This window comes from Saccostrea echinata, unplaced genomic scaffold (assembly GCF_033153115.1).
Source record: "Saccostrea echinata isolate AGI-Se365-2 ecotype Australia unplaced genomic scaffold, CSIRO_AGI_Sech_v1 ptg000009l, whole genome shotgun sequence".
Taxonomy (NCBI): Eukaryota; Metazoa; Mollusca; class Bivalvia; order Ostreida; family Ostreidae; genus Saccostrea; species Saccostrea echinata.
Window position 1 is genome coordinate 22922962 of NW_026889758.1, and position 15693 is coordinate 22938654.

A 15693-nucleotide genomic window follows, 5' to 3' on the forward strand; every position below is an offset into this window, starting at 1 on the left:
ACGATGACTATTTGGCCCTCCAAGAACACAGATTTGTAAAAATGGAGACAAGAGCTAGAGGGAAAAACTTTTTCCAAAAAAAAAATTACATTAATGATTCAAGGATATCAGGAGTTTTGTTTATACAATGATGCGCATTGAAATGGTAGACTTTTCTGTTTGAGCTTCTTTTGAAAATTGATTGTTACATAATAACATTTCCTCAGAAAGGGGAAAACGGTTTGTTGCAGGGGCGAGTGGGCGGGAAACGCCAGTGTGCACTGCGAGAGACAGGCCACGAGTGTCGTAAATTTTTAAAGAAGTATTCAATAAATTAATATAAATCAGATTGGCTGTTAATTTACATAAGCACCGAGTAAACAGGTGTTCGACTGATACATGTGAAACTTCAACAGTCGGAAAAAATACATGTAAATATGTACATATTCGTTGATACGTGTTTTACATTACAGAAGAGTCTCTCACTCTCTCTGCCAACTTCATAAAATCCCAATTTCTGCAGAACTCGCGTTGCTAACATCAGAGAGTAGGGTCTTAAAATATTGCGAGGAATATTCCTCTCTCAATTGTAAAGAAATGGGCGAGTTATTAGGTAACAATAGACGTTCGATAAAAAAGACCCTAACTTTTTATTCAAACGAAAATTTTACCACTTCAATGTGCATCACTGTACATTGAACAGTGCTTGTCTAATTTAGCTCCTTCAGCTCCTCTAATATACAGAAATTCAAGTGGTACTAAAATATCTTTGAATGAGAATCCAGAGACCTGTTCAACAGAGCATTTCTGTTAGACAGATAAGAAATTTTGAGGAGCACTTGATATTGGAACAACTCTGTTGATGGTATTGCTTATATTATTCCTCTTTCACTTTTCATTCCCTCTCAGTTAAAATTTCTCTGAAGTAGAATAATTTATAGGCCCATAGTACCTGAGGACAGGGATGGGGTTGGTCCTCCCATCTTGTTTCTGGGCTTTTGCTGTCATTTCTATATGGAAATTGTCATTCAAAGGCAGAATCCCCCCCTCCCATTTTACTGCAGTATGGTCGAGCCAGTACCCCAAAAATTCTGCTGAAAATGGGTGGAAATCTTCATGCCCTGAATCAATATACGGTGCTGCAAAGTGTAACTTAAGCAACACAATTTACCATATATTATAACAGGTTATTATATGGTATATTGAGTGTAACACAGACTAGCATCCACATGGATACCAAGTAGATGTATTTTGCACATTGCAGTCAGATTTATTTGTGACTTCAGACACATTACTTCACACAAGTGAGAAGTGATCAGAATCAGTTCATATTAAAAAGACAACAGAATCATCAAAGACTTTATCTGAGGTTTATAGTAGTAAACTATAAATGTGAAATAAGTCCTACTCTTGCCAGAGAGTCCACAACAAAAATAAAATGATCAAATCTAACAAGACCAAATAAAATCCTCTCTTACTCACGTACATGAATACAAAAAAAATTCAAAACAATCATTATGGACAGGTTTTTGTATTCCTGAGAGTTCAACAGTCATGATACATCCATGTATCTACATAAGAATTCAAAATTAATCATGTACACAAATGTCAACATAAAACAGTTTGTGATTTTCACAGCTTTTAAAACAGAGCAAAACTTGTTCCAACAGTTTCTTTTCCACCTTCACTTCTTAAAACATCAAACTTGTTCAAACAATTCTTTTCTTTTACAATTTTCACTTTGTAAACAAAAAATAAAAATTACTAAAAAAAACTTCATTCCTGGGTTTCCTTCCTTGAAGACAAAAATTGTTGACAGTGTTCCATTATTAATCTTTACTGTTTCTGGGAATGAAAATTCCTCAAGAACCATTCCTTTTCCAAATTCTACTGCTTCTCTGAACTGCACTGACATTTGTATAACAGGCAGCTGTTAACTGTGTCATATGAGTAGTTTCACTGTTCTCTGTTCTGACTTCAGTTGTAGAGTTCATCCTCCTTCTCCTTGTGTCGCCTTGTCTCCAGATGGAGCTGCAACAACTGAGGAGTCTGCCATGTCATGTTACACAACCTACATAGTATGGGTTCCCGAGTCGTGGCACTGTAAAAGCATTGGTTAATATCAGCTACATATAAATCACTTACTAATTCATGTATTATGACAAATTACCATAAGCTGTTTATTCTAACACATTTATTCAGGATAATTACAGTATTTATTTTAATATCAGTGAAAGTTAGGCATTTCTGATCAGGAGATTTTCAACAGACGACTGCAGAAATTAATTACAACCCCCCCCCCCCCTCTCCCCCAGCTTGAAAAGCTGGGGTATATAGTGATGGCAGAGTCGTCCCTCCATCCATAACACTTGGGGATACCCATCTCTTATCAAAAAAATCCTCTTATACCACTGAATAAAATTTAATGAGACTTTCACAAAATCTTTATTACTTAGTGCCATTGTGTACCTCCTATTTTAAGTTTTGATCAGACAGCCATTTGCTGTTTCCCATAGAAAACGTTTGACACTGCCATTCATTCTTTCTATAATGTTGGGGGTATCCTTCTCTTACCCACAATTTCTCCTATACCACAGAATAAAATTTAACGAGACTTTCACAAAATCTTTATAAGATACCAGTAGTGCTATTGTGCACCTCTTATTTTGTTCTGATCAGACAGATATTTAGGATTTCCCATTGCAAAAATCAGACTTTGCCATTATACTCACATGAGAGTGGGTGGTATCATTTTGTGAGCTCAGTGCTCACAGTACCTCTACACAGTACCTCTAGTTTAATTTGTGAACTTTGTATTTTTGATTAACTTGTCAAACTTCATTTATTAGCTATATCAATTAATAAACCATTATCTCAAGTTAAATATTTCTTTCTCTTATTAAATTTTTACTATTTTTCGCTCCTTCTCTTTCAGTGACAATGTCCATTTACTATAACAATTTTGGTGTCAGAAGTCGGACAGCACTATCATGTAACAAATTTTAGTGTCAGAAGTTGGATAGTCATAGCACTATCCTGTTACAAATTTTTTCATCAGAAGTGGGAGAGTCATAGCACTATCATGTTACAAAAGAGTCCTGTCTACCTTACTTCATTAATAACCATCTTTTAACCATCATTTAAAGAAGTAAGCAGAACTTTTTTATTTCCTGTGAAATACAACTCCAATACCTGATTTATTCAATCATTCACAACATGCTTCCTGGTTTGTGTTGAACAGATCTTTATTACTCTTAATTATGATTGGACTTGCATATAGAAGTAGACTTACCTCCCAGCAGCCTGATGTAGCCACTCAGCGTGACTTACCTTTCAGCAGCCTGACGTAGCCACTCAGCCCGACTTACCTCTCAGCAGCCTGACGTAGCCACTCAGCCTGACTTACCTCTCAGCAGCCTGATGTAGCCACTCAGCATGACTTACCTCTCAGCAGCCTGATGTAGCCACTCAGTGTGACTTACCTCTCAGCAGCCTGACGTAGCCACTCAGCCTGACTTACCTCTCAGCAGCCTGATGTAGCCACTCAGCATGACTTACCTCTCAGCAGCCTGATGTAGCCACTCAGTGTGACTTACCTCTCTGCAGCCTGACGTAGCCACTCAGCATGACTTACCTCTCAGCAGCCTGACGTAGCCACTCAGCCTGACTTACCTCTCAGCAGCCTGACGTAGCCACTAAGCCTGAATTACATGTACCTCTCTACAGCTTGATGTAGCTACTCAGCATCACTCTATTTTCTAAGATCTCCTTGGACTTGAAACAGAAGTAGACTTACCTTTCTGCAACTTGATGTAGCCACTCAGCGTGACTTACCTCTCTGCAGCCTGACGTAGCCACTCAGCTTGTCTTACCCCTCAGCAGCCTGACGTAGCCACTCAGCCTGACACACCTCTCAGCAGCCTGACGTAGCCACTCAGCGTGACTTACCTCTCAGCAGCCTGACGTAGCCACTCAGCATGACTTATCTCTCAGCAGCCTGACGTAGCCACTTCACGTGGCATCTCTTTTCTAAGATCTCCTTGGACTTGTATACAGAATCAGACTTACCTCTCTGCAGCCTGACGTAGCCACTCAGCGTGGCGTCTCTTTTCTAAGATCTCCTCCTCCACTCCAGTTTCTTCCTCCTCTTCTTCTTCTTCTCTATCTGTTCTCAGATACACACCTTTATGTAAATGTAACAAAACCACACTGTCAGCTGGTGTATTGTGTAGATCATGTTCTAAAATGTCAGCTGGGTCTATCTGCAATTTAAATCAAATAAATCCATCTTCAACACTTCTCTCACCACTCCACAAATACAAGCACATGCAATCACTCCTAGTTCAAAAATAACATGACTGAAGAGTGCGTGTGTGTATGTGCATTTTTTGTTGCATGCATAAACGTGTACATTACCTTAATAACAATATAACCAGTATCTGTGTAGTAGAAAAAAAGTTCAACATGGTGCACTGTCAATTTACTCAATTACATAGTAGTCCAATACATCATTCAATCATTATGTATAACATAGTGAAACCAGTGGTACCCATCACCTTTTACTATGTTTACTATGTTCACTATGTTTGGAATTTTTTAAAACTCTTCTCCCTGACTAAGTAATTTACCTGATCCCATCTGTAAGGAGTTTCTGTTGCTGGTGCATCATAATGTTCTCTGGCTGTTCCTTGTATAACACTAGCAAAAAAACAAATTAAGTAGCAAACTACTGTTCCGATATAAATAATTTATTAAAGTTCTGCATGTCTGTCAAAAATACTGTCTCAAATCACAAGATGACATACCTCATGAGTTTCTTGCGAGCGGAGTCTTGAAGTTTGTAAATTGCATCTTCACCCCAGTTGGACACTGCCTGTTCACTTCCTAACACAATATTGATGGCCATTCTTACACCATTTATCTATAGAACCAGGTAAATGGTCTGATACAGCATTATAAACTTAGAAAAATTGCCAAAATCAAGAATACTTTAATGGGCCGATCTGGATACATTCAAACTCTCTAGAATAAAAAAAAAAAATTACCTTGAAGATATCTTCTAATGTTATAGGTATGTCAAAGGCCACCTCCATATCGTGGTCAGGCATGGCGGGTTGTCCTGTAAATCTGTCCAATCCCAAACCACAAATTGTTCCAATATAGTGCTCTTTCCTCTGGTCAACCCTGACAATGAAAAAATCTCAATAAAGTACACATACACTTGAGTATGACACTATATTAATGATTAAAGATGAACCATTATCTTACACTGATAGATAGACTATATTTTAATTTAAACATACATTAAAAAATTTCAGTGACGCCACCCATAGCGATTTATGCATTGTTCAACAATTCATGAATAGCTAGGTATCTATTCAACTGGTAGCAGTTGAATAGATACCTAACTCTTCAACAGCTGTTCTCCATTCATACTTGAAGTGATCACAATTATAGAGATTTGCATGAAAAAAGAGCTACAGAAATTTTATTAGAAAACATTTTAAACTTCACTGACAATTCACTTTCCTGGATTTCGAAGAAAATTTTGAATCCTCAATCTTTTCAATGATTGAAAGACTCATATTATATTTCACTTTTCTGTATTTTCACACACATTCTTTTAATTACTTGAATTATATCACTACCTATCAAAGTTCGTATGTGAAATGGACCTGACTGCATTGGAACGTTGGCAAGGTTTTTATTTGCTTTGGTTGGGTGCAAGCATATTGAATAGTTCAAAGAAAACATCCCACCTCGAGTCTTTCGGCCCTTGGTGGAGATTTTTTCTCTGAACTATTCAATACAGTCTGGATATTTTATCCATTATTATCTTACCGAAATTCTGCAATTGGAGCAAACAGCAAAGACACTAGCGCTGGTAAGCCTGGGATGAGGGGCATAATTGTTGTATCTCGAGCGATCATTGTGGACCCTGCCGCATTCAGCCCCACATATCCCGCTATCATCATCCTGGCGTGTGGAGATTCAGGTTCATCATCAATGGCAACAGAGTTCACACTGTCTGGGTCCACTTTTGCTGCCCTATGATGTTTATTTTTCTTTTTTTTTTAATTCAATATCAGATCTTACTTTGAATTCCAAAATTTTTTTTTTACAGAAAAATTAAGTACCTAAGTCTCCCAACATTTGTCAAACTGTAAAACTGCATTTCATATGGATTAACTGGTCCTTTAAGGTGTATCTGAAATAAATCAATTGTGTATTGTAATACATGTACGTACCTTATAATTATATTAACATATGAAAATTTCAAGAAAAAAAACTTGTTAGAACCAACTGACCCTTTGACCCCTGGTTCGTGTGAGAGGAGCTGCAGACAGGGGTGCAGATGTCCTGATGGCAGTCCCTAACCAGTCCTCTGAGGAATGGTTTCTATGTTCCTGGGCCCTTACTGTCTGGGGAGCTTGTCTCTGCTCATGATCTTTCTGAAATCAAAGAGAAGACAACTGAAACTTCTTTCAGAATCTTGAAAACAAGAGGCCCATGTGCCACAACTCTTTCCTGAGTCACCATAGCCCTGCTTTTAATCATCAGCTAATTCTGTTCCTTATTATTCCAAGAAAAGTTTTGTCCTATGTTCTGACCATGACCTCGCCCAAAGGGGGTCACAATTTATTTGAACTGGAATCACATAAACAGGATGCTTCAATATCAGTAAGACTAACATTGTCTTGCTGTTCTGGAGAAGATTTTGTAAAAAAAAAATTTTTACATTGCAGTTTTTGAAAAGATGATTTTTAAAGATGTTTTCCTTTATATTCCCATGTATTTTCCTTTATATTCCCATGTAAAATGTTATCTCCATTTGTGGTCCCATTCTACCTTGGGGGCCATGATTTGAACAAACTAAAATCTGTACTTACTGGTGTTGCTTGCATATCTAAAATATGATATGATTAATCATTACCTTGCTGTTCTTGAGAAGATTTTTTAAAATCTTAACCATATTTATTCCCATGTAGAACTTTGATCCCTTATCTTATCCTGTGGGTCATGATTTGAACAACTTGAACCTTCACTATCTGAGTAGTAAATTAATACAACTAATAATGGCCTTGTCATTCTTGAGAAGAAAATTTTTTCTTATCTAAGCCTTCTCAAGTCACCAGTTCACAGAATGACTGGCCATGCAAATGAGAGGTATAAATACGGGCTAGTTTTAATACAAAGGAGAAATGGTCAAAAGATGGTCCATGTGTGTATGAAAAATTGAATTAAAGCCAAGATTTCATGCCTTTGAGAGGTAATTCTCCTCCCCCCTCTCTCCGTAACCAAGGTTGATCAGCTCCTGGCGGAAGGACACCTGTCGCCCATTACCACACGATGCTATAAGGTCTACCCTCAGAGTATCTCGCACAGTAGAATACACCTGTAAGGAAAAACTAGTGTTCAAGATAAATGTCACCTGATTTACTCCACAGCAATATCAGAAATCATATAACATGTACATCTATATAATTATATTGGATTTCCTAATGCACTTTCTGCTGAATAATGTAGCTTACTCATAGAATATTATTTACCTTTATAAATAATTTTGAGAGAAATTACAGTGGACTTGCAGAAACTTTCATTGGCCATTGAAACTCTGATGTTGTGCTATATTTTTCAAGAGGTTTCACAATATCATTGTATGTATGTATTTGAATGAGTTTTGATCTTTTGTGTAAAAGCATGACACCTCCAAAACTGACCAATATATATATATATATGGATGACAGGCCTGGACTTAATGATCCCCTCATTTCTGCCTTTGCTGGTGACATAAAAGTGTGTGCATTCACATTTTGTTTGAAATATGTTCATAAATACACGTCCCTTACATTGTGCATAATCTCTTCACATAAAATGTCTCAGTCCCTATCACCTCAAGCAAAATCATAATGTCTGTAGTCTAGTTACTTCTGACGACAGGCACATAGACCACAATGCTCACCTGAGCATTATTAAGCCTGCTATTCTTCAGATGATTTTTAAAAAAGATTTTTATATTCCCATGAAAAATTGTCCTCATATCATGGCCCCACTTTAACTCTGGGGGTCACTAAAGGGATGTTTCAATACCAATATGACTGATCTGGCCTTGCAGATATGAAAAATGAAATTCTTTTTCTGTATATATTCATTATATAAAATTTAATCCCCATTTTAGCCAACTTTAATCCAGGGTCCATAATTTTAAAGAAAAAAAATGAATGCACACAACTTGTGAATGATTCTATTGTGGTTCTTGAGATTTTTAAATTTTTTTTTCTTATATAGTCCAATGTAAAACTTTAATCCCCATACCCCACCCTACCCTTCGGGGGTCATGATTTGAACAATTTAATATCTACATTACATTAGGAAGCTTTCACATTTAAACTTTTTATGTCCTGTGGTTCTTGAGAAGAGGATTTTTTTAAATTCCCCTTTTTATTTTACATTTATTTTATTTTACTTTTTATTTTACTTGTATTTTATTTATTCCCATGTAAAGCTTTGATCTCCTAATGTGGTCCAACCCTATCCCCAAGGGCCATGATTTGAACAATTTAGAGTCTATACTACCTCAGGAACCTTTCACATGAGTTTCATTTCTTTTGGGCCAGTGGTTCTTGAGAGGAATATTTTGGAATCACCCTTAAGGGCTCTCACACCACTTTTTGGGAATGGGGCCGGGGCCGTAAAGATTGGGAAAATGGCAACCTTTTGGGAAATTTTGGGATAACTATTATACTTTAAAATCATGAAATATTGGGTTTCTGGTCTTTGATATCAACTAAATTTTTGTTTTGAAATACAGAGGAATATGAATAGCAAGTTAGTTATTACATATCCAACTATATTTTCTTTAATTTTTGGGAGAAATGCCGATTGGGAAAATTAACACATTCAATTGGGAAGAAAGGGTACCTTTTTTGAATTGGGAATGGGGCCCTTGAACGGCCCCAATTATAGACAATCGAGAGCCCTGCCCTGGTTTTTTTTTTTTGCCTTTCCTTGCTTATCTCCCCTTGGCATGGGGCTTAGCCCTTCATTTGAAAAAATCTAAAGTCTCCTTTGCCCAAGGATGCTTTGTGTCAACTTTGGTTAAAATTGGCCCAGAGGTTCTTTTTAATAAGAAGTTGAAAATGTGAAAAGATTACAAAGAGAGGGATGGATACACAGCTAGACAGATGCTGGACATGAGTGTTCAGAAAAGCTCACTTGAGCTTTGAGCACAGCTGAGCTAGAGCTAAAAAAGTTAGTCACATTGTACTGGTGTGGCATAGTGTCTGTGTATAAACTTAAAACCATATAAAGACATTGTCTGTTTGTTCATTACATGCTATTCAGAGCCACTCTCTACATATCTTATAATATACAACAAAGAAGTAATTCACTCACCTGTCCATATAGACTTTGCTGGTCCACCCAACTTCTAAAGAGGTCTGTGGCTTCTTTTGTCCACCGTCCATCAGGACACTTCCGCACAGAGGGACGGAGTTCACACAGAAAACATTCCACAGCCTGTTAATTACTCATGATAGTTTTTTTCTTTTCTCATTGCATAAATTATTAAATATTTACATCCACTGAATATTTTCTACTTTATTTCTTATGAAACTCACTGCCCTTATTCAATCCATGAACTCAACTAGTTAAAAGGGGTTTTCAAAAGTCACTTTTTGAAATTCTTAAGCAAAGGATTCTTCCTTCAGTGAGACATACCATGATGTACAGATCAATAATTCAATATTTTACATACTTAAACCTATTTTATACGATTATTTATACAGACATAAATACAAAAACAATAAAATGGTTTCTTTGTTTGATAATGCAGGATTAATGGTTGCAACCATTGCAGAAAAAATCTACATAACCCGCAAAAACACAACTCGCTTACACAGGTTATGTATTTTCTGCATCAATTCCTGCACTAACAAACAAAGAATTTTTTGTTTAAATTAATATACTATGACTAAACATATACAACACTTAGCAAATGTAAGGACATTCACTTAGTACGTTTACCATTAAAATTTTTCACAGTACAATAATAAGGCAAAATGAACTATCCATACTTTTGAAGTTACAGTAAAACAAGCTTAAAGCAGTGCCTGGGACAAACAGTTTTAAATTGTTATTAACATAAGTTAAATCTGTTAAGTTCACATGTTTCAAAACTATAGGAAATGAAAATCACTTCACTATAAGGGTGACTTCATCATAAGCATGTTTGTTATAATCATGTTTTACTGTATACACTCTCACTTATTATGTTTTGTCCATTGTTTTATCAATTATTACTCACCTGAAATGGAATGTGAGTGATGGATTGAGGACAAACTCTTAGTGCTGCCTTATCAACTGTTTCAGTGTTTCCATAATCAACAAAAAACACCTGTATTAAGAATAACACTGTAGAAGCACAAATTTTCATGGAGTTAAAATTTTGTTGATTTCTCAACTAGAATGGTTTCGTTGGCATTTGATTTTGTTGTTTAGAAAGTAACCCGTTTAATGTATAGTAATATGAAAATTTCTTGTGGGATTTAATTTCACTGATAATTTTTAACAACGAAATAAATAGAATTTAATCCCCAACAAATATTTCTGCTTTTACAGTATACAATAATCTAAATTGTAAGATTTGTTTGGAATCACTAAAAATTTCTGAACTTGTATCTTTCATGTCTAGAGCCTACGAAATTATTTATTCCATTAAACTTAAACTTATTCCAATAAACTTAGCACTGATTTGTCTAAACTGACCGTAACAACATCAATCCATCTCTCCTGTCGTTTTTGTCGGTCAAAGCTGTTGATCCTTGCCCGATAATACTGAGTCTCCCCCTGCTCAGTGTATGGAGCAGCCACCAACTGACCAACACCGAAGGCATTTACCATCTACAATATCCAAAGACACAGCATGAGAAGGATAGGAGAATTGTTCTACATTACAAGCATTCATAAAGTAGTTTAAATTTGTATTTCAAATGTCCTCATGAAAGTCCCTACCACTTTTTTTATGCATTCTAATCTCAATATCTCGAACCTCCCCGACATCTCAAAGTTTTTTTTCCCTGGTTCCTTAATGATATGTTGGGTTTTGTTGTCAGGGTTTGACACTAATGCTAATATTTACATGTAAGTCATGCACATGCACTAGTGAAAAATACAGTTTGACAACAAACTTTGAGTACATGTAGTACACTCGACTAATCATAAAATGTAGAATATTCACTACATTCACAGAAATAAAAGTTCCACGAATTCAACATCGAGTGAATAATTCTTTAAAAAATGATAAGGATAAATTGAAATATCAATGTTATGTGTGATTAGATTCGTTAACTCTGTCTGTGTTTCCTTGCAAAAACAAGAGGCCCAAGGGCCTTAACGGTCACCTGAGTATAATACAACAATTTAGAAGTTAAATACACTGATAGATGAAGCATTGTTGCCCTAAAGCAAGAGAAGTAGGAAGATCAGGATCAACAAAATAATTAGTCTAGTATTCAGTATCAACTCATAAATTAAGTTCTAATCTGTCCCCCACTTAACACTATCACCATGCAGACTATTAACAAACTATTAGTGCTTCTGTACTGTTTTTAAACCCATATTAAGACCTCTAGCATTGACCTCTCTTATGGTCTTCGAAGAACTTTTAATAAGATAAGTTATTTTTGTCTCATTTTTATTTATCTATTACTTACAGGTCTACCTGATTACTAAAACTAAGAAAGTACTTTTTTAATTATACAATAAACATTCTTGCATAATTATCTTATTCTATTAACCTTTCAAATACATTATTTACAGTGATTAATTATCAAAGATGAATGGAAAAGGGGAATAACTTCTCTCAGTAGAATACAAATTAATAGAGCCCTGCCCAGGACCAGAATGCTTAGACGAATGGTCCAGATGTTTAAAAATCTGGTAGAAATACGCTTACTCATATCATTTAAACTTTTACTCAGTTTGCTTCCGATATGCCCAGAAGCAGAGAAGAATTTCACAGGTACAATGCATTTCACTACAGATTCAACAAAGCCTTACCCTAACACCAGAACCCAAGACCAAGGGTCAAGAAATTTACAAATTTGGAAGAGTTACCCTCATCATCATAACTATGGACTTCAAAGAATTAACACTTTTCCACTATATTATCAAAAGCCCCCCCCCCCCCCCTCGTTATGCTAGAACCCCCGACCCTAGGACCACAAGATTTAAAAATTCTGTTCGAAGCACCCATTTTCATCACAGCTAAGCAATTTATTTATCAGCTCAACACTATTCTAAGGAGCAGACAGGATTAATTAATGATTAATTAATAGAATTAATGCTTTTTCACTATATAATCAATAGAGCCCCCTCCCCCCCCTCCTCAAGAACCCCAAAAACTGAGACCATATATTTAAAAATTTTGGAAGAGGCATCCTTGTCTATCATAATCATGCACTTAGTTTGTTTAAATAATCTCCAGTAGCAGAGAAAAAGATTTTCAAAGAATCAATGAATTTTCACTATATAATCAATAGAGCCCCGCCCTAACACCAGAACCCCTGACCCTGGGGCCATGAAATTCACAATTTTTGAAAAGGCATCCTTATGCATCATAACCATGCACTTAGTTTGTTTAAATAATACCCAGGAGCAGAGAAGAAGATTTTCAAAGAATTAATGCTTTTTCACTATATAATCAATAGAGCCCCGCCCTTACACCAGAACCCCTGACCCTGGGGCCATGAATTTCACAATTTTGGAAGAGGCACTCTTGCTCATCATAACTATGTACTTTAGTAACTTTATTTAATACCCAGGAGCAGAGAAGAAGATTTTTAAAGATTGCATTATTTTTTGTGGTTTTAGCCCCACCCCTCAGGCCCCCGGGGGGGGGGGGGGGGGGGGGGGCAGGCACCATGAATTTCACAATTTTTGTTCCCCTTCACCCATAGATGCTATATACCAAATTTGGTTGAAATTGGTTGAGCGGTTCTAGAGAAGAAGTTAAAAATGTTCAAAAGTTAACGCATGATGGACGACGCACGACGACGGACAAAAACAGATAGCAATAGGTCACCTGAGTGACTCAGGTGACCTAATAAAAGCAGTAATTAATATAGCGGAAATGTAGACTTTCTTCCTAATTATGCAGGTATCAGGATCAATCACTAATATGTAGTTGTTGCGGTTTTTAAAGCTTAATTGATAAATAAACTATCACTAACATTTAATACTATCGCCCAGTAGAGGTACGATGTAATTACAGTCAAACCTGTATTAAGCAGTCACCTGCGGGAACCATTAAAAGTGACCTTTATAGAGAGGTGACCTTTGAAAAGAGGTTCATCTTTTTTCAAGAAAAATTCTTTTCCAATTTATGTAAGTTCTGTGTTTTAAAATACTACATCATAGAATATTAAAGAAAGATGTGTTTTGGACATCGATGGTCTCAGTAAGATTTTTTTTTTAATTTAAATAGTCTCAAGATTAAGTTCAAGATAAATTTGATGACTCCAACAAAAAAATATGGTGAGTGTAATAGGGCATTGCATTATCCCCCCTCCAAACAACAACAAAACTTTCTTTTATTATAAGATTACATTATCATGTGCCATGAATAAAATATAATGTATTTTTTTAATCTAAACTGCCTCTAAAAAAACAAGTTTAGTTAGTCCTGATTATTGTATGTTTAATAATACCTAAATAGTAGCGTAATTAACAGACAAGTCATTTTATTCTCAGTTTATCGAAGCAGTGCATAATACAAATTAATATCAAATTCACAGGTGTTGTGAGCAATGAAGTGTGAGTAATTCTAACAGTTGTCTTAGCTAGCTGAAAATCACAAGATAATCAGGACACATTGAGTATACAAAACAGTTAATTAGGGTTTCTACAAATTATACGTTTCCTATGTGTAAAAAACGACCTGTCATGCGTTTACACAATTAAACCTATCGGAGCAGCTGGGCATGCCAAACGTGAACTAATAATTAGGAAACACCTAATTATTGTATCCATTAATAGATAAATAAGGATGCCTAGTGTATCACTCAGAATTTTCTAAACCAGATTCCAATTCAATAAGATTAAGATTCTCGTAAGTCCGTTTTCCTGATAAATTTTTCGGTCACTAGCACCCTTGTTTAGTTTTGTTAAAAAAATAAATAAATTATCCAATATTTTAAATGGTTTTAATAAGGCCAATTATTTTTTCCATGATATCGCTACACAAGACCAATTATTTATATCAGTGACAAAAATTGGGAGTCACCTGACTTTAGATCTGGTCACGTGATCAGACAAAATGGCCGCTATATACGAGGTAAAACGGTGATTTTACATGAAATTTGATGACCACTGACCGCTTAATATAGTTACATTATATAGGAAAATTCATTGGGAGAAAATAAAATGACCGCATATGACAGGTGACCGCCGGATAAAGGTGACCGCTATGACAAGTTTGACTGTACCTATAAAACATACATTGCTAATTTTCATCCGTGGGTATCACTCAGTCTTATTACCTTTAAACGAGGCACTTATGTATTAAAGACAATACTTTTACACATTAATTCAATCATATTTTGACTACTGGTACTACAAATGCTTTAGATTCAGAGGAATTTAAATATACTGCTGTAAATACTACTACTCTGTACTCAATTCAAAACATACCTATAAACGAACACCTTCCAAATGGCATTTTTTACATGAACATTAATAGGTTTGGATGTGACTTAAAATCACTTGGGCTTAGACTCAAATGTATTTCAAAAATACTTATTAAAAAAGAAAGAAAAAACAAGGGAAAGAAAGAAAAAGAAAATTTATCTGAATTGGTAACATCTTGACTTCAAATCAGCTAGGATTGGTCCTGTGTTTCGTTATATTTTATAGGGTTCAGAATGGACAAAGGAAAATATTACAGTGCTGAGTTTTAGTTTTTAGTTTTGCAAATTCAAACGACGGCAATTTTCTACAAATTGAACAAATCGCGATCTTTTCCGACCACAATTTTAACCTGCTATGCAGTAGTTCTTTTTTTGCCTTCATTTTATACAGTCAAACTTTGTTACCTTAAACTTTAATTAAGAAAGATCCAGGTTTACAACGAAACACAACATATCATTAATTAAGGCACATCCAGACTTACAGAGAGATTTCTGCTATTCAGGATGCCTTGAACTTGATTCAGTTCTTCAAAGTTCTGGTTTTCGTTGTATTGGGCCCAGAAATGTCCACATTCTACAACCTGCACAAGAAAATCATTTCATTACCTCTCCTTTCAAACAATTTTTTTCTATTTATCTTTCCCAAATGCCATTTCAAACTCTTTTATAATATTTTGCTGAGATAATATACAAGTCTTGTTTCATCTTTTCTCATATCAAGTTATGTCAAAGTGTCATATTCTATGACTCCAATGGTCAATTTTCCCTGAAAGCTGTGAATAAATCAAATTGCAAGTTTGGTACCCCAAAAAAGACTCTTAAAAGTTTCAAGTACCTGAAGTTGCTCAAAAATTTCTAACCTGGATACAAGACTTACACTGGTCATGGAGGCTGGGGGGTGGATTTATTGTGTATGTTTTGGATACCAGACTAACACCAGTTATGGGGGGGGGGGGGGGGGGGGCAGATATGTAGATTTTGGATACCAAACTCACACCAGTTATGAGGGGGATATTTATTGTGTAGA

The 15693-nt window shown here is 35.7% G+C and overlaps 1 protein-coding gene across 1 annotated transcript in view; it reads right to left on the bottom strand.

Moving 5' to 3' along the window:
• Positions 1 to 1335: 1335 nt before the first annotated feature.
• Positions 1336 to 15693, bottom strand: part of LOC133182056 (ATP-dependent RNA helicase TDRD9-like) — a 30786-nt gene continuing 16428 nt past the window's right edge. The window contains exons 24-36 of the mRNA XM_061316765.1: positions 15149 to 15247; positions 10747 to 10881; positions 10286 to 10375; positions 9376 to 9498; positions 7241 to 7375; positions 6288 to 6431; positions 6117 to 6187; positions 5821 to 6027; positions 5025 to 5163; positions 4785 to 4900; positions 4608 to 4677; positions 4048 to 4241; positions 1336 to 2080 (exon numbers count right to left, since the gene is read on the bottom strand). Of these exons, the coding sequence (XP_061172749.1) occupies positions 1957 to 2080; positions 4048 to 4241; positions 4608 to 4677; positions 4785 to 4900; positions 5025 to 5163; positions 5821 to 6027; positions 6117 to 6187; positions 6288 to 6431; positions 7241 to 7375; positions 9376 to 9498; positions 10286 to 10375; positions 10747 to 10881; positions 15149 to 15247 (1647 nt within the window). The 3' untranslated portion in view covers positions 1336 to 1956. The remainder of the gene's footprint in view (positions 2081 to 4047; positions 4242 to 4607; positions 4678 to 4784; positions 4901 to 5024; positions 5164 to 5820; positions 6028 to 6116; positions 6188 to 6287; positions 6432 to 7240; positions 7376 to 9375; positions 9499 to 10285; positions 10376 to 10746; positions 10882 to 15148; positions 15248 to 15693) is intronic.